General features: G+C 42.1%; 1 protein-coding gene across 13 annotated transcripts; it reads left to right on the top strand.

The window, feature by feature from the left end:
• The first annotated feature begins 1,172 nt into the window (after positions 1-1,172).
• Positions 1,173-19,875, top strand: trim25 (tripartite motif containing 25). Of its 13 annotated transcripts, none has more exons than XM_074631072.1 (13): positions 1,173-1,389; positions 1,914-2,549; positions 3,762-3,857; positions 4,045-4,278; positions 5,842-6,022; positions 8,358-8,423; positions 8,645-8,821; positions 9,008-9,028; positions 9,991-10,029; positions 10,155-10,199; positions 11,242-11,355; positions 12,698-12,757; positions 12,853-19,875. In XM_074631072.1, exons 2-13 carry the CDS (start codon positions 1,953-1,955, stop codon positions 13,383-13,385), a joined length of 2,163 nt encoding a protein of 720 aa, XP_074487173.1. In that variant the 5' UTR covers positions 1,173-1,389; positions 1,914-1,952; the 3' UTR covers positions 13,386-19,875. The 13 variants fall into 13 exon arrangements, with proteins under 13 accessions (XP_074487173.1, XP_074487172.1, XP_074487174.1 ...); XM_074631071.1 differs by having other exon boundaries at positions 1,173-1,412; XM_074631073.1 differs by having other exon boundaries at positions 1,173-1,521; positions 8,648-8,821.
• The last annotated feature ends 144 nt before the right edge of the window (positions 19,876-20,019 follow it).

The raw sequence follows: 20,019 nt of genomic DNA, 5'->3' as shown, positions 1-20,019 counted from the left end.
GCGTGACGGATGTGGAAGTTGTAGTACCTCCGTGTTATCATCAACGACCGGCGCTCTTCCTGGGTGCTTGATTTAGGCTTCATGCGCAACTGAGCAACTCTCATAGGAATGAGTGGGGCCCCGCCTCCAAAGCTGTAAACAGCCAACGTCCACTGTACACTCACTAGATATTCTCAGAGCTAAACTAACTCTTCTGCAGTGTGGAGTGTGCGCGCATGCACGTGAGAGTGGAGCGAGCTGAGTGAAGGCAGGCAGGCAGAGGAGCAGAGGAGCAGAGTACAGCAGAGACTCCGGCCCTGGAGACCAAAGCTACGGTCTCCTCCGCGTCCTCCGACCGCGGCCAACACTGTTTAACAGACGGGCTTCACTAGATACAACCAAGAGGTTTTGGTGCTTCACTGTAGTTTGTGTTGGAGTCTGAGTCTGAACAGCGTAGTGTCGGATTTATTATGTACAAAAGTGCTTACAATAACCTGACTGTTGGATTTGTTATGAATAGAGTGATTGTGAGGAAAGGGAGGAGGCAGGTGCTGTTTTTCTTTTGCAAGGTCAAAGAGAGGAAGGAGTCAGAAGGAGATAAAGAAGAAGACATGCAGCAGAAACATCACGTGCCATAAGCTCATGAATATTAATATTGTGTAAACCATGAATAGGCTGGATCAGGGATAGCTCGGGGTTCAGACTTCGCGAACTGACCCATGCACTGTATGTTGTCAGGGACACGTAGATTGGATCCAGATATCTGTAAACTCTTTTATTTTACTTATGCAACATTGATTGTTCGGAATAAATTGTATTATTATGCTTTAACCCGTCTGTTTGGAAAATCTCTTTGTCATACAAGATTAACCAACACGTAACTGGGCCTTGACCTCTTGGAGGTAGAAGGCCAGTTCCTTCAGTAGACACACACGAGCGACCATGAGACGCCGACCTGCAATGATTTATACGTGGAAGAAGTTACAAACAGTCCTTTTAACAAACATATCTTGTGTGGTTGATAATAATTATCATAATAATGAAGGTTATTTATATATAACACTTATCAAAACGTGTGCTCATTATGTGCTCTACCAGGCGGATATGAAAATAATAAAGGACAGAATCTAATGCCAGACACACGCACATTTCCACACAGATTAACAAACAAATATAAATAAACCCCAACATGGTCTGAAAACTACAAGTAGCCTACAGATCTGATCTAACAGGAAGTCACTTTTTCTGTGACTTCCTGTAAATTCAGTGAAGGCTGCGTCTACTCTCCAGGCGAGGCGCAGTTCAGCAGGAGCCTGCTGACGGTGACGGTGACGGGACTGGACAGCAGAGACACGGGGACTGGACAGCAGAGACACGGGGACTGGACCAGCAGAGACACTGTGAGACACTGTGAGTGGACCAGCAGAGACACTGTGAGTGGACCAGCAGACACACTGTGAGACACTGTGAGTGGACCAGCTGTCTCTCTACTCCTCAGCGGGACAGAGCGGGTGAAACTAAAGCAGAACGTCATCAGTTGGAGTGAGTTCGCCTGCGGTATTGTGGGAGATTAACCTGCCTCTATTTGTTCTTTTCGAGTTACCTGTTCATGTTTTAATAAGCTCTGTTATGAGAATGATGTTTTTAATAAGCTGTTATGAGGATGATGTTTTTAATAAGCTGTTATGAGGATGAATATGTCAAAGTGAACTGGTCTCGCTGAATGTTCCGCCCTCAGCTCGTTCACACGGACAGTTTTATTCAACACAGCTTTTGCTGACAAAATACGCCAAACTACAGGAAAGCCGTCGACATTAAGAATCAAAATGTTGCTTTGGGAATTACTCAAAACCATAGACTGCATCGAAATGACTAACATGATCTTTACTTTCGTTTTCATGCACTTGAAGTTAAGTTTCGTTTCTCCCTCGCAGCCTCACCTGACCTCACCTGACGTCACCTGACGTGTCCTGATGGCGGAAATGGACGAGGGTCATTTTTCTCTGTTGAGTCTGGAGGATGAGCTGACCTGCAGCATTTGTCTGAGTCCCTTTAGCTGTCCGGTGACCATCCCCTGCGGACACAACTTCTGCCAGGACTGCCTCCTCGCCACCTGGAAGGACTCCTACAGCTGTCCTCAGTGTCGGACCCACTTCGCCACCAAACCAGAGCTGAAGAAAAACACGGTCCTCAGCACCGTCGTGGAGACCTTCAACCTGAGGACGAACCAAAGCGAGCCCGGCCCGATGGTAGAGGAGAGCAGAGCGGAGAAAGAGGACGTCATACATTGTGATACGTGTATGGAAGCAGAAGCGTCCCAGACCTGCCTCACCTGCATGGCCTCTTTCTGTGAGGAGCACCTGCGGCCTCACCGGGACAACCCCACATTTCGTCTCCATCAGCTGAGTGAGCCTGTCGGCGACCTGTCGGAGCGGATCTGCCCGGACCACCACAAGCTGATGGAGCTCTTCTGCAGCCAACATGGCCGCCCAATCTGCAGCCTCTGCCTCCAGCTAGTCCACAAAGGATGCTCCTTCATCACCCCCGAGGAGCAGAGGAACCTGAAAGAGGTGTGTGTGTGTGTGTGTGTGTGTGTGTGTGTGTGTGTGTGTGTGTGTGTGTGTGTGTGTGTGTGTGTCTGTCTGTATTCACCTGATAAGTTTAAAGGGGCAGTCCTCCTAATAATAGGGGGGGAGAATTTTGTTTGTGGTGCTTGCAGCATTGAGAAGTTCTATTTCTTAACTTCCAACACCAACTTGTCTTCCAGAAACAGTTTACATAATGTCTACATAATCCACAGAACATGTTGTCAACAGTTTCCATAGGGAGTTTTGTTTGATAGAAAGTAGTTCCAATGAAAACTGTCCATAGACCTAGCAGAGCAGCATACAAAGTCAAAAGTCACAGTATAGTATGTTGAAAGAAGTCAGAGTATTGTATACACACTTGTTGGGACTACTATTCCAGTAGAGAATAGTCACTGTGAAATAAAGTGTACTTTCTTGTTCAAATTGAGTATTTTGTTTATGTGTGGGCCTTCTAAAGGATTTTGCCATATTTTAAAAAGTTCATGGGACTTACAATACAATAATACAATATTGTTTTATTGTCCAACAGGACAGGACAAGCAGTTAGTAAGTTGTTTTGGAGATTTGACCGGTGAGGAGGCAGACTTGATAACCTGAACATAATCACCTCCTGTAGTTCTTTTAAAAGTGAACCCTCCAGTTCTGAAACCAGGATTAAGCCCAAAGTTAGCACTCAAAGGACCAGTGTGTAACAATAAGGGGGATCTAATGGTAGAAATGGAATACATTGTTAATAAGTATTTTAATATAAGTAGGTTTTCATTAGTGTATAATCACCTGATAATAATAATCATTGTGTATTCGTTAGCTTAGAATGAGCTGTTTATATCTACATAGTGAGCGGGTCCTCTTCATGGAGTCCGCCGTGTTGCTCCTCCGTGATTCTACAGCAGCCCAGAGCGGCTTGGGCTAGAGTCGATAACGTGACTTGCTTCACCACACACTTCCCTCATACACACACTCTCTAAGCACTGGCTCTGCTCCAGATGACCTACTCTACTCTTACTATGCTTACGCTTGGCACACGGGAGAGGCTTTAGTTGGTTGTAATCTCATCTCACCGCTAGATACCACCAGATCCTACACACTGTTCCTTTAACTCAATAATCCGTATTTGTAAAAATAGATGATGATTCTCTGTGAACTGTGTGTCTCTGTCTGAATGAACTGAATGTATCATGTTTGTGTTTGTAGTCCGACCTGAGAGGCAAGTTGGGTTTGCTGGATGGGAAGATTAAGAAGAATGAGACTGTTATATCTCAAATGAGTTCCATGCAGAACAATCTTAAGGTAACCCTCGACATTTCACATTTACTGTATCATTCACATGAATGGGAAAAATAGTGCCTTTAAGAAGAAGGGGCTTGAATGAATAAAGAAATGATTTGTGATTCCTGTTCATTTGCAATCACTGAGTTTTTGTAATGTAAGGTATTCATGTTATATTGTCTAAGCTCCTCTCATGATCCTCCCCTAGGACTCAGCGACCAACAGGAAGAAGGCTTTGGCAGCTGAGTACCAGCAGATGCGGGATATGTTGGCCCGAGAGGAGCGTGATGCTCTGAATGCAGTGGACCGCGAGCTGGAGGGTGGTCAGACTAAACTCAAGGGTCTCGAGAAGAAGTTCACTGAGAATGTTGATAGTATGAGCAAAGCTAAAGAAGACATCCACAGTCTGCTGAGTCAGTCCCAAACTCTGGCCTTCCTACAGGTGAGACAACTGGGATTATCAATCCACACAGTATCTGGAAACTAGGGCAGTCAATCCATTCAAATATTGAATCACCATTAATCACATGATTGTCCATAGTTAATCGCAATTCATTGCAAATCAATCACACATTTTTTATCTATTCAAAATGTAGCTTAAAGGGAGATTTATCAAGTATTTAATACTCTTATCAACATGGGAGTGGACAAATATGCTGCTTTATGCAAATGTATGTATATATTTATTATTGTAAATCAATGAACAACACAAAACAATGACAGATATTGATCCAGAAACCCTCACAGGTACTGCATTTAGCATCAGAAATCATAACGTCAAGCTAGTATGACATGGTTGGTACCGATGGATTCTTTATGTTTTCTAGTTTTATATGATACCAGTTCCTTCACTCCTCGCCTCTAGGAGACTACTTTGCCAAGAGGAAAGCAGGCGTTAGCTAGCTATCTTGTCAGTCTCTGGATAAGCTGGCTAGCTAACGTGCCAGTCATCCTCTCCTCCCGAAGTGACATTAGTCTGTCAGCGGCGGAGGAGTGGTCGGCACGCTCCCAGTGTGGAGAAGCAGACAGGAGGACCGGCACGAAAGCTAAGCGATGTACTGTTGTGGATGCCATGTTAGTTCAGATCAGAAAGTCACACAATAACACAAACTAACCGAATGATGCAGCAACTCACAATGACTGTGTGAGTCTAGTGGCTTTGAAGAGAGCGATACAACGTCTTCAGTCCCCCGTGGGAATGCGTTGTCTGACGGTGCGGTACAGCTGTGAAAATATTTTAAATATAGCGTACACTTAAACTGATATTGATTCTTTAGGTGGCTAAAATATGTTTTTCTGCTGCTCCCGTCTACAGTCGGTTTACCTCGCCATCAGACAGGCGTTCCGACTGTAACTGAAGCCGTTTTATCGCGGCCTTCAAGACCAGACCAGACTAAATTCACAAAACAGTTGTTTTACTACGCAGAACACGGGAGTATAACAACATCACTACAAAACATTTGAACCAACCCTTTCAGCTGGCGTTCACATTATTCATAACCTTATTGATGAGCTTACTTTGGAAACCTATGTCGCTGCTTTTTGCAACGGCTGAGTGGGCTTTTCCATTTGAAAAAGACGGAACAGAACACAGATGGACCCGCCCTTTAATATGATATTATAATGTAATATATTTAAACTGCCAAAATGTGTTGTGGTAGTTTAACCCAAGCCTGATGTCTGACCGGGCTAATTCTAGTTAAACCTTAGAGGATTGACCTGATTTCATCTCCGAACTAAATTCACACATGTGACCAGACAATAGGTATGTACAGGAGACAGGATGAGTGAAGTGAAACACAGGAATAGGCCAGATGCTGTTGGTGCTATGTTTCAACCATCACACTGCAATCTAACAACTTTATTCTTACATCATCCCAATGATTTTTAAATTACACTATTTACTTCATATTTGATCCACGATGTAAAACAGTATAGCTTTATCTTGACTGCTTTGAATAAAACCATGTTCCATCAAAAACAACAACACTGTGTTCCTCTACAGGCTTCATTCAACATGCCCCAGGCCGTGACCTTTGACCCTCACACGCCTCGAATCAACCTGGACTCCAAGAAGGTGACAGCAACACAGGCCTTTTCTGCTGCTCTGAAGGAGCACCTGACAGAGATCCTTAAACAGCCTGTTGAAGCCAGACTACCGATACTTAAACCAGGTGAATGTCCAGGTACATTTTTAGTGGGAGATTTTACATTTGGACATGTTTTATGAAATTATAATGAAGCCAATCATCTAATTTTGGTGCAGAACTCAACATTGGCAATGTCGCATCTGGTGAGTTTGTGTCCTGGGAGATAGTGGAGATTAGATCTAGGGATGCACAGATTTGACTTTTTCAATCCCAATACAGATAGCCATACCTGGCCTTTGGGTATCGGTCGATACCGAGTACCGATCCAATACCAGTGTTAATAATTAATAAGCTCACTGTCTCACTGTGTTGAAGTCACTGGGATCATTATTGTATGTGTAAGGCAACATCAGGCATGACTTGAGACATTGCTTTCCTAACTTTGTAAAACAAAATGTAACAAATAAATACATTGTTGTTATTTATTATTAAAATAATAAATCGTACATCAACAACTTGGAAAATATCTCTAAAAATTAAGAGGAATTACAATTCAGTTGTAAACCTTTTTAATGCCGCAACAAATTGGTCAAAACTTAAACAGGAATCCAGATTCCAGTATATAATGTATATAGTATATAAACATAGAACTGAATTGAATAGATCGGCCCCATTGTCACGGCAACCCGATCCAGCTATTTGAGTCAGTATCGGCCCGATATCCGATCCGGTATCGGTATCAGTGCATCCCTAATTAAATCTAAGGCTGACTTTATCATCTCCGCTATGCGTAAGCCTGAGGGGAGATCATGTGTTTGGTCTTGTGTGTATGTGTCTGTCCACAGCTGATCTTGCATACTACTGGACCCGTCAGCCTAATATTTTTTGTGCTCATTTATGACTGTATGCTCAAGGACCTCTCGTAGTTGTAGTGATTTACATTATTTTATTGACTGTTTTATATCGTCATTGACTTCTGACTCCTCACCTCTATTAACCGGCCGGTAGGGGCCACAAAATCCGACATCCGTAGAAAAGTTTAGTCTCATTTTGAACCGGAGCATCCGCAGATTAATTCCATATCCGATATGTTATGATCCATTAAAGTTAGGCATGATATGAGATGAATAAATCATTGGCTGTATTCAAAAGCACATACTTTACTAGTAGTATAGTAAACAAAAGCAAAATCTACAGCATGCCAAAAATACCCAGATGTCATACTGATTTGGAAAAAATCTCAAATATGCATCGGACCAATTTACCTCGCCTACTGTATCCCACAATGCAAAGCGTTGGAACGGCAGAGGCTATGGTCACAACAACAGCAGCCAAAAACGACTTCTTTTTTACATTTTTCGTAGCTATTCCATCACTAAATTCACTTCTGAACATTTTTGAGGTGAGAAATCAACTGTAGATTTAGAATATTGACACTTTTACGATATTAGATCACAGAGCGAGACAAGCAGCAGGAAGAGGCGAGGGACAGCGCCGTCTCTGACGGGGCAGAGAGATACCTGCTGAGACAACATGATCATTTTTAACATTAATATCATATTTGTAGGGAGATCATTCCACTGTTTAGTTGCTGTAACTGAAAAAGCAGTTTGAGTACATTTTGTCTAGTATCCATCCATCCATCCATCTGCAACCGCTTATCCCGTTAGGGGTCGCGGGGGGGCTGGAGCCGATCCCAGCCGACATTGGGCGAAGGCAGGGTACACCCTGGACAGGTCGCCAGTCCATCGCAGGGCTGACACATAGAGACATACAACCATTCACGCTCACATTCACACCTACGGGCAATTTTAGAGTCCACAATTAACCTAACCTGCATGTCTTTGGACTGTGGGAGGAAACCGGAGTACCCGGAGAAAACCCACGCTAACACGGGGAGAACATGCAAACTCCACACAGAAGGGTCCCAAGCCGGATTCGAACCTGCAACCCTCTAGCTGTGAGGCGCCAGTGCTAACCACTGCACCACCGTGCAGCCCCATTTTGTCTAGTAATGTTTTATATTTCCCGTCTCCCCTCGTTGATGATCCTGTTTGTCTCACTTCACTGTGAGCCGTTAGAATAAATAGTTTAAGGGGTGGTGGAGCTGAACATGCAGTATTTTATAAAGTTAACAAACATTGGTCACAGACAAAAGAAATCAAAGTTGTATTTTTCGATAAAATTGCAATAGTGGGTAGAGTTTTTGTCCAGTGGGATCTTCAGTGGCTTCTGTGGCTCAGTAGGTAGAGCGCGTCGGGTTGGCAGTTCGATCTCTAGCTCCACCTGTTCACACGTGGAAGTGCCCTTGAGCAAGACGGCCAAATTACTCTGTGTGTCTGTGTGTCTGTGTGTGTGCGTGTGCGTGTGCGTGTGCGTGTGCGTGTGTGAGTGAAGCGCTATATAAATGCAGTCCATTTACCATTCACAGATGAAAAAGCAGTTCCTGGCTCAGCACCTGCAGGTTCTGGAAGTACTGGATCTCAGCCAGAATCTGGTATATTCATCTACCTATAATCTATAATAAAATATCTGCCCACGTGTATGATAAATATTCACACGTGTGTCAAAGAAAACAAAGCTAAATCTGTGTGTTTAAAATATCTTCATAGATCTCTCTCAGGCATTTACAATATGTGCTTTGCATTTTGAACACACAGTCCTTTATAAAACACATACGGGTGCACAACATGGCTTCTCATTTCACCTCTGTTTCAGAAGTCTCCAAGCCCCAAAAGCAGAAAAGACAGCCCAGGTCCCACAGTCCAGGTCGTCCACCCATCCAACCATTATTCCACCCTGTTTATATAGAGCCACATGCAGGATACCATGGACCCCAGTATCCACCACCAGGCCTTTATAGGGGTCCTCGATTTATGGCAGGACAAAAGACAAGTAAGTAAGGCATAAATGTACAATCATAACAACAATGGGATTGTATGACTTTTCCACTAAAACGTACGGCATCAGAATGATTTGAAAGATGCTGGTGCAGCTACATTGATAAGTGGGGAAACTTAACAGTTGAAGATGCATGACAGTTTAGTAAAGTGAAGCTGTAAATGTCCAACTTTGTTGCAGATATTAACACTGGCATTCTTGGTGAGTTGCTTCATGGTGGAATTGGTGGAAACAGAAATCAATAAATCAAACGAAATCAATAGTACTGCTCTTATTTAATACTGTGAATATTGCTCAATGCTGGGTTGTGTGGTGGTTGGGTTAACTGTTTAAAGGGGACATATCAGGCTCATTTTCACGTTCATACTTGTATTTTGGGTTTCTACTAGAACATGTTTTAGCATACATGTTTTAATGTCTGTCTGAATCAACCTGTATTTAGCCTCTGTCTGAAACGCTCTGATTTAGCGGCTGTCTCTTTAAGCCCCCCTCCTGAAAAAGCACAGTCTGCTCTGATTGGCTTGCGAGTGACATAGGAGGGGAGCCAAATCTGAACGGCTTGTTGAATCACATGTTCTCTGATCTCGGAAGTCCACAAAACATTGACTGGGTTGTTTTATTATACCCCCGCAACAATGTAGTCGGAGGTATATAGCTCCCTTTGCCTTGTTTCACAGTTGGTGGGTTGGTAGGCACTAGGGCTGGGCAATATATCAATATTGTATCAATATCAAGATATGAGGCTAGATATTGTCTTAGTTTTGGATATCGTAATATGGCATAAGTGTTTCCTGGTTTTAAAGGTGATACAAGTGATGTAATTGTCTGAACTTACCAGACTGTTCTAGCTGTTCTATTATTTGCCTTTACCCACTCCGCCATTATATCTACGTTCCTGATGATTATTTATCAAAAATCTCATTGTGTAAATATTTAGTGAAAGCACCAATAGTCCTACAACATCGTCGCAATATCGATATTGAGGTATTTGGTCAAAAATATCGTAGTATTTGATTTGATCCATATCGCCCAGCCCTAGTAGACACTCCAGATAGCCAAACATACGTGCACAGCACTGAACAAGTGGGTTCTGTCATGATATGTCCCCTTTAAAGTCTTGCCTTAAAAGACTAATGTAATGACGCTATCTAACATGTTCTCAGGAGCTTATGGGGGAGTTATACCTGTCAGCTGGGAATCTGGTATGTTCATCTGTCCTATGCTTTATGATATGTGTAAAACAAACCTGACAAGCATTTCATAACACATGATTCAAGAACAAGACTCAAGAATAAGATGCCTTTTGTTTTGCCTCTTCTTATCTCAGGTCCAGGTCCTCAACCCAAAGCAGGCCCAAAGAAGAAACCTCAAAGTAAGAAAATGAGAGAGAAGAGATTTATTATCAGACTAATACATAACACTCGGCTGAAACTAATGCAATCTTCTAATTCAAAGAATCCTCCTTCATGAAGGTTGGAATGTTCAGTTTTTGAGAGAGGTGCTGATTCAACTTAATGGTCATTGTGGATGCTGTAGTTTTGGTGCCATTGGACTCTAATACATTATACTGAGCCGTGTTTTAACATTTTGTGCATTTTGTAACATTTTACTGCCTCTATCTGGTCGTCGTTTGGTGTAAGAACTCTTGTTTTAATTAAAGCTGAAGTAGGCGAGATTGGAGCAGATATGATTAAAACAAGTTATTTTTATAAAACGTTATATCGCTATATCCTGACAGTAGTACAAGAGACAGGTAATCCGAAAAAATCATGTTTTTCTGTGTCCTCTGGCGTCCTCAGGAAAACAACCAATCAGAGCCGAGCTGTATCCTTGCCATCTCTGAGCAGCTGTCAATCACTCATGAACTCAATGTCAAACTAGGCAGCGCTGATCAAATATGAATCAATATTGTGTTACTGTAATGACTATTGAATATTGATTCATATTTGATCCCTATCCCATATGTGACCCTCTTTTCTGCAGGGGTGGGGTCACCAAATGCACGGACTGTTTGTTTGGAGTTGCTATAGAAACTCATGTGAGCGTGTGACTGTTTGTGTGCGTTTTTGTGGGTGTGATGGGGCTGCAGTAATGACCTCATCCAGACACAGACCCCGACATATCCGTCTGCTTCCTCGGATTGTGTTATGGATAGTCCCCAAACACACATTGGTCAAAGTCTCCCATCACAGGCTAGATGTTCTAAAGCCTGAAAACAGAGCCATGAGGAGGAGCAGAAGTCTAGTTTTCTCTCTTGAATTAGGTTATTATGGGATTTTTGCCCAATGATGCTAAAAACATTCTGCCTACTGAAGCTTTAATGCATGTTGATTGTAATTGCATAACACTTGACAGCTCTTCAGAATTATTACTGCAGGTACATAACAAATGTACTGTTTTTTTTTCTTCTTTAGAACAAAAACCACCCCAAGCCACAGAAGACAATATGGGAAATAAGAATCAAGCCCGTTCAATGGAAAACCTGTTGGAGTTTGGTGCACCTGCAGCTGAATCCCAAGAGACACCAGGTAGACACCATCCATTAACAAGAGTATGCCAGCGATTTAGTATTGCAACATTGTGGGACTCACGATGGAAAGTTTAAAAGAACATCAAATTTAGGGCTGTCAATCGATTCAAATATTTAATCACGATTAATCACATGATTGTCTATAGTTAATCACACATTTTTATCTGTTCAAAATGTACTTTAAAGGGAGATTTGTCAATTATTTAATACTCTTATCAACATGGAAGTGTCAAATCAATGAACAACACAAAACAATGACAGATATTGTCCAGAAACCCTCACAGGTACTGCATTTAGCATAAAACAATATACTCCAATCATAACATGGCAAACTGCAGCCCAACAGGCAACAACAGCTGTCAGCGTGTCAGTGTGCTGACTTGACTATGACTTGCCCCAAACTCTATGTGATTATCATAAAGTGGGCATGTCTGTAAAGGGGAGACTCGTGGGTACCCATAGAACCCATTTACATTCACTGATCTGGAGGTCAGAGGTCAAGGGACCCCTTTGAAAATGGACATAACAGTTTTTCCTCACCAAAACAAGCATACATTTGGAGCATTATTCAACCTCCTTGGCGACAAGCTAGTATGACATGGTTGGTACCGATGGATTCATCAGGTTTTTCTAGTTTCATGTGATGCCATTATCTTCACTCTAGCTTTAAAACTGAGTCCGCTACAACCGAAAAATTGAAGTTGCGTTAAAGGTCCAGTGTGTAGTATCTTGTGGTATCTAGCGGTGACGTGAGGAGATTGCAACCAACTGAAGCCTCTCCTGTTGTGTGCCAAGCGTGTCGGAGAGCCACGGTGGCCGGTGAGAAAGTTTGCTCCGGCTGGTGGGTGGTGCATGGTATTAACTCAACTGATCTCAACATGGCTGCTGGGTTACAAACTTTCTCATTTTATAGCTAAACAGTACACTACAAGATGATTCTGAGAACATGTGAGGAGAGAAATAGGCATTACAGTAACAGAATATTGATTAATATTTGATCAGCGCTGCCTCGTTTGACCGTTTGATCAGAGTTCAGGAATGATTGACTGCTGCTCAGAGATGGCAAGGCTCCAGCTCGGCTCTGATTGGTTGTTTTCCTCCGGTCTGTGAAATCTTGCAGATGCAGTTGGGAGCATCAGAGGACACAGAGGAAATTTTTTTTTCACATATTACCTGTCTCATGCACTACTGTCAGGATATAGTGACTGTTTTATAAAAATAACTTCTTTTTTTTCCTCCAATCTGACTACTCCAGCTTTAATGTGTAACATCTGCAGGTTTAAAGCTTTTATTTGTTAACCCTGAGTCTGATGAAAAGTCTTCTTTGTCTTCTGTTGTAGAAACATTGGACATTCCCCCAAACATAACATCTGCTGAAAAAAGAACCGAACTTCTGAAATGTAAGTGTGTGAGTGCAGCCGGTACTGTGTCTTCCCCTCATATGATAGTAGCAACCGTGTCTGTTATCTGTTTTGTTTTTTTCTGTCCCTCCCAGACGGTACAGTACTCACTTTGGATCCAAAGACAGTCCACAAACGCATTGAACTGAGTGAGGGCTTCACTAAGGCCTCTGTGTCAGATGAACACACAAACTACCCCGATTGCCCTGAACGCTTCGCCGTCTGCTCCCAGGTGCTCGCCTCCAAGGGTTTCTCTAGGGGACGCCACTACTGGGAAGTCCGACTGAGCAGCAACAACTTCATTGGCCTGGGCTTGGCTTACAGCAGCATTGACCGCAAAGGTCCCACCAGTCGACTGGGCCGCAACGCCCAGTCCTGGTGTGTGGAGTGGTTTAACGTCAAGCTGTCAGCTTGGTATAACAGCAGTGAGACCGTGCTGGCCAACCCCAATCCGAAGCGCATCGGTGTGCTGTTGGATTGTGAGGAGGGCACTGCTACGTTCTATAACGTGGCAGACAGGGCATATCCCTTCCACTCCTTTGTGTTCCCCTTTGCCGAAGCCGTGTATCCAGCTTTCTGGATTTTCTCAAGTGGCTCGTCCGTTTCTTTGTGCAAGCTGCAGGCATGAGGAGCATATGCACACAGATGGCATATTGCATGCCCACGCATGCACACAGTTAGCCCTGTGTTCTAATCACGCTCATTAATAATGGAAAATAATACGTAGTTGAACTTTTAAAGCTAGGCTTTATTTATCAAGAGGCTGGCCAGTTCTACTCCCCAGCTAACGCTTTTGTTTATTATCGTCTTTGTTAAAAGTGGAAAATCAATGTTGCCTGTACAGTTGCAGCTGAATGGCGTTGTGTGCTGTTGGAATGGATCAGGTGAAACAATGATTATCCCAACTAGAGCTCAGCACTGATCGCCCACTTCTTGAAAGGCTCCGGAAGTGAATTTCCCATTCATTTACTCCATCAACGTTTCAGAAAATCCTTTATTTGAAGAGTTTTAAGCATGGAACCAAGCCAACCAGCGAGGAGATTAAATCCAGACCATAAAATATTTGATTTGGAGCAACAAAAACATTGGAAAATGGAAAAAAGCAAAGGTACAAGACTGTGGACATAATTATTTTAAGAGTGAAGGAAGTACTCATCCCATAAACGATTGCGAATGGCAACTCGCCGCCTTCTGGAAAAACTTTTAAACTAACTGCTGTCAATCTAAAATGAAGACAGATTCAGTAACTTCATGCCTTATTTTCTCGCCTCAAATGTTTTCAGAAACACATTTCGGTGAACTATTTTGGAGCGCGTACGAGCACGTATCCTCACTAGCCGTTCGCGTACCCTCACTAGCCGTTCGCAGGTGCGATACACATTTCCATGGTAACAGCTTGTTCTTCTGTAGGCTATGTCTGTCTGTCTCCATCTCCCCCGTTTCAGTGCCGTTGCCGCACTACTGTACACACACGCACCTGTAAACACAACAAACGGCGATAGCCATCTGAGAATTACTAATAATTATTAATGTTGAATATGAATAATGTGGGATTATTCCTTATTTCATGGGCAATTTGGGATTTATACATTATTATTACATACTTCTATATAAAACATTTTTAAAAACAAAGCATTTTAATAGTGATTTGGAGGTTGATTACCATGGCAACGGTCGGAGCTTCGAAGCATTCAGGTCAGCCCTAGTATCAGCGGGCTCCACCAATCAGAGACTAGAGAGTACTTCTCCTCGACATTGTGAATAAAACAGGTTTTTCTTAAAACAAGGTTGACATCATACGGACTACAGGAGCACATAGCATCGTTTCACAATCTCGTAGCTCCTGGTAAGTCTACCTTGGATGGTTATGACATTATGGCTTATGATCAAATCCACAATTTAAAATATGAATGGGAATTTTCACTTCCGGAACCTCTCTGTTGAGCTCTATCGGTGCGTACTGCTAAGCACCCTTCTAAAACCCAGAAAATGAAGGAAAAGATGGCGGTGGTTATTATGCCCAGCCTGAGAATATGAGTCCACAGACAGCTTGAAGCATCACAAACTGAAGTGGATGTCAATAGTTAATGGCATGTCATAGCTAAGTCCTTAGCTGTTGTCGTTAGCTTAGCCAGCTGAGATTTACAGCTGCTGAATTTATGGTTATGTTACCAAAAAAATGAAGCTGGCTTTTCAAAACACAGGAAGAGGCAGTATACCTCGTGTTTTCCAGTCTAAAAAACTGCATCTCAGTTAATTTGGTCGCACTTACGTGCCCCAATTACTTCATAATGAGTATTTAAAAACAAGTTAAAAATGTGTTTTTAAAGCTAATATTATATGTTATATGCAGAACACATAAAGCTATGTTTGCTGGCAGAAGGAGCAGGATAAATGATCTGCTCACAATAAACTGAATTGAGACCGATACAAGAAGTATACAGCAAGTAATCAACAATAGAACTAAAGAGCCAGGTGTGCTGTCAGTCAGTAACCTGCAGCCAGCTGCCTTGCTGGGTGTCCTTGTGTCGGTTTCATTCTTCAGAGATCTGATCTACTTCCTCCTCTGCTGGATTATACCCCAACACACATAACACACACTGTACACGTACCGGACAGCATGTGTGTGCTAGTGTGTCTCCTGTATTGTGATTGTGACTGGATAAAGAAGTGAATTATTAACGTCACTCTCCAGTTTATCTCAGTACGGTGCTTTCATATGAAGTTTGCATGTGAAAAATGATTGTTTTGGAGTGTAGCTCTTAAGCTTATAGGGCTGGGCGATGTGGCAAAAAAATTTATCAAGATCTATTCACGATTAATCGCAAATGAATCACAAATTTTGTATCTGTTCAAAATGTACCTTAAAGGGAGATTTGTCAAGTATTTAATACTCTTATCAACATGGGAGTGGACAAATATGCTGCTTTATGAAAATGTAGTTATATATTTATTATTGTAAATCAATTAACAACACAAAACAATGACAGATATTGTCCAGAAACCCTCACAGGTACTGCATTTAGCATAAAACAATATGCTCAAATCATAACATCAGACGGACTGAATTTTAAAGCTTAAGTACTGCAATCATAGAAAACCTGAGGAATTCATCGCTTCCAACCATGTCATGGTAGCTTGTCATGAAGGAGGTTAAATAACGCTCCAAACTTACATTAAGTGTTGGCGAGGAAAAACTGTCATGGCTATTTTCAATGGGGTCCCTTGACCTCTGACCTCCAGATCAGTGAATGTAAATGGGTTCTATGGGTACCCACGAGTCTCCCCTTTACAGACATGCCCACTTTATGATAATCACATGCAGTTTGGGGCAAGTCCTAGTCAAGTCAGCACACTGACACACTAACAGCTGTTGTTGCCTGTTGGGCTGCAGTTTGCCATGTTATGATTGGAGCATATTGTTTTATGCTAAATGCAGTACCTGTGAGGGTTTCTGGACAATATCTGTCACTCCCATGTTGATAAGAGTATTAAATACTTGATAAATCTCCCTTTAAGGTACATTTTGAACAGATAAAAAATGTGCGATTAATTTGTGATTAATCACCATTAACTATGGACAATCATGCATTAATCATGATAACATATTTTAAATGTCAGCCCTAGTAAAAACGTGTGAAAATATTTCTTCTTCCAAAGGGAGGAGTGACAGAAAAAGAACCACTGCTTTGGAGCCAGTGTTTGTTTTGTCCGTTCTGGGTTACTATAGAAACATGGCGGACTCCGTGAAGAGGACCCGCTCCCTTTTTAGATATGAAGAACTCATTCTAACGAAAACACAACGATTCTTAGTTTCAGATTATACACTATTTAAAACATAGTTATGAATATTATATTCCATTTCTCCTAATAGATCCTGCGAAATTCTACACACCGGGTCTTAAAGATTTCCTCTATTCCCTCGGTTTATCCAACTTTTGGTACAAACCTAGAAGATTGCCATGTGATTTGCTAGAAATGCAGTTGTTTCTGTGATGTGATTGGCTGTTCAATGTGCACAAGCAGTAAACCCCACAGACATTATATTGAAACTTTGTTTATCAAGACAATTGAATACATCGTTCGTATCACCCTGCCCTATATCGTCACCTCCTCAACACTTTGACTGATCTGGCTGATGAGAAGAGAAGTCACATAGACTCTGTTTTCCTCAAGTCCTGACAGTCTCTCTTGTTTCTCTTTTGGTCATTTTTATGGCATTTCGCCTTTATTGGTAGAGTTTGTGCCAGGAAATAATGGGGAGTGGGAGAAAGATGACATTCAGGAATGGTCATTGGCCAAATTTGAACCCGAGATGTCAATGCTTGCATGGCACATTAAACCAACAAGCCATCCGAGTGCTCTGTTGGCTTTTCATAAAGTGGTGGGCAGGTAGTTAGATCAGTGCTTGAAGTGGAAGGTACTCCTCTTATTCACATGTTGTGTCTTTCAACCGGAATCAGCAATCTCTTGTAACTTCTTCCTATATATTCATTATTTCTTTAAGCATGTTACACTGTGTCAGTCAGAATCAGCTGTGATTTTAGTGTTATATTATTATACTTGGGCTATGCATCTTCACTAGTAGGCCTGTAATACTCCAATAATATTCACACTGGAACACTATAGGGTTAAGGTGGTGTGTTTGTATATAGTGTTAATACCTTAAGAGCTTTCCTGTGTTATGTGTAGTATCTCTCTATGATATATTATAGGATGTCTAGAGCCAGGAATCAACAGCAGACAGACAGACAGGCAGGTATGCAGAGCTGAGGTGTGTGAGCTTCATTCAGGTTTTAGGAGCAGTGAAGATATTACTGTAGGAGATATTGGGTTTGGATCCTCCTCCAAGAAAATGTAAAGGTTTTTGACTTAGGACTAGGCCTTTTACATCATTTTGGACCATTATTATTACTAGTTAAATGACTATTTTTATTTTTTTATCACAGCTTTCGTCTAAACATTCAATTCTTCTGGAAATGTTTGTCCTTTAAAATCATATTCTATAAATCAGAAGAGCAGATTCAGTAATCTTTTAAATAATGTTTCATTGATTATATTTGTTCAAAAAAAAAGTTATGATGAACAGTTCACTAATTATTTTACAAAAAAGACATGAATATTGTAATGATGAATTACAGCCCCCTCGTTCTCACCAAGACCCCAGGAAGAGCGCCGGTTGTTGATCCAAACTTTCGTAGTGGCCAAACAGCGGTAGTGCAACTTCCGTGTACCTCACGTGATATCATTGGGCCAAAAAATACTTTTTCCCATAGACTTACATTGGGAAAGAGACATCTGTAACTCAGCGGATAATTTTTTTTAGGTGAATCAACTCCCCAGTATGAATACTCTAATAGTCCTTATTTAAATCATTAGGTCCTAAAAGTTGTAAAATGCACTAATAGCTGAATCCAGAGTTATTTCCCTTCCTCTGTTCATTTGAGTGAGACCCAGACCGAGGCTGGAGCGCAAGCCTTGACGACGGCGTGATGTTGGGATCCCGTGACCGAGTCATGTGACCGAGCGGACGCTACTGCATATGTCCGATAGGCCCAATGGATGCCGAAGATCGCCGGAAGATCCGGGTACTTTTCCACTCAGCAGTGGAGCCATTTAGGCTTCATGCTCCACTGAGACACTCATAGGAATGAACGAGGCCCCGCCTCCAACGCTGTATCCAGCTCTCTTAATACATCCATGGTTCTCATTCCCCCGTGCCGTGCGTTGGCTCGTCTAGATGCTTCCTACATAGTTCTTATGTACATTCAGCTTACACCTCTTCCTAACATTCAGCGATCGAGCGACGTCACTCTTTATTACCTAAAAGCGTGATATTATTAACTGTCAGATACTGTCGGCGTCGATTTTGACCAGTGAAAATAGGTTGGAAGTGCGCGAAACTTCGACACAATCTGATGTTCGCTCGTTCGCATTGCGTCCAGTTAAGAGGAGATGTTTTGAGGTGCTGCGCAAATACGCTGGTGCTGCGGCATTATGAATCACCATTATGAATCGCCATTATGAATCGCCATTATGAATCACCACTATGAATCACCATTATGAATCTCCATTATGGATGTCCCAGAGAACCTGATATGGAGAGGGCAGAGGAGAGTACCGGCAGCTTGTGAGAAGTTCCGGTGAGTACCGGTCCACTTCGAGCACTGATGTATAGTTTCACAGGGGTTCATTATTTGTTGTGAGATACAAAGTTTACCCCGGCTTGTAAGATGACAGATCCACCACAATCTTGCTCATCTTGCAGGAGCTAAAAGGTGTGCAACGACAAACTGTATGGGTGTGGAGCAGAAGAGATCTGTCTACACAACATACGGTACACGAACAGTGAAGTTAGTTGTTTGAACACGGTTCTCTTTGTTCTACTAACCTCATTGAATTTAAGGGGTTCAGAGGACACTCTTGTCCTTAGTAACTTCCCTGATAAGCTGGTAAAGGTTGGGACATGTTGACTGGTGAATTAATCAGTTAACTGTTGGTTACGTTAAAAGATCTCTATGGCGCATTTCAGGCAATGCACTTAAGGTATGGACCTTTATTTTTAGGTTTCATGCCAATACTTAAAGGTTGGGTACATCACTGTATGTAAAGTGTGAGTCTGCATAGTGAGATCTGCTGTTCTCACTACCAACACTGGAGGTTCGTGGTTTGGGACACACAGCTTTGTGAAACTATTGAGAGCGCTCCCATACCATAATGAGTGTTGACACTGGTTTTCTCTACCATAATGGCCGTGTCTATGCTTAGCAGTGTAAAGGAGTTTAAGTTTATTCCAGTTAATGTTTGACTTTATTGCTTATGGCGTCTGTTTTTGAGTTGTAAATGTATCGTAGATCATTCACAGACTCCGGTGGCTTGCAGATCATTTAGTTTGTTTGCTTATCCTCAGCTGAACTGTAGTTCATTGTTCTTTGTATTGAATGTTTGGAAGGGTCCCAGTACATTGGATTTAACTCAAACTGAGTCAAAAGTGAACTTCAAACAGCCTTTGTATAATGCTTCATGTGTGGTGGTTGTTTTCAGTGTACCCAGGAGATGAATATCCTGTTTTCATTTTTAAACCAATTATTAATAAAAAAAAATGTCTCTCTCAGAAACTCGACCTTTTTCTTTTTAGGAAGCCCCATGTGGTTTAAAGGGGACCTGTAATGCTTTTGTGCTTTTCCCCTCAAACAGAGCGTTTCAGACAGAGGGTGAAAAGAGGTGCTGCTGCACAGCAGGTATGAGAAAAGTAAAGGGAT

The sequence above is a fragment of the Sebastes fasciatus genome, chromosome 3 (assembly GCF_043250625.1).
Source record: "Sebastes fasciatus isolate fSebFas1 chromosome 3, fSebFas1.pri, whole genome shotgun sequence".
NCBI lineage: Eukaryota > Metazoa > Chordata > Actinopteri > Perciformes > Sebastidae > Sebastes > Sebastes fasciatus.
The sequence above is the reverse complement of the archived record's forward strand: the minus strand, read 5'-3'. Positions and strand labels throughout refer to the sequence as shown.

Bases quoted from the DNA above. Each gene is read 5' to 3' on its own strand.
- trim25 (XM_074631072.1), top strand. From the start codon at position 1,953: ATGGCGGAAATGGACGAGGGTCATTTTTCTCTGTTGAGTCTGGAGGAT. The intron at 8,424-8,644 runs GTATATTCATCT...CCTCTGTTTCAG, and splicing joins TGGATCTCAGCCAGAATCTG to AAGTCTCCAAGCCCCAAAAG. The intron at 9,029-9,990 runs GTGAGTTGCTTC...ACATGTTCTCAG, and splicing joins TATTAACACTGGCATTCTTG to GAGCTTATGGGGGAGTTATA.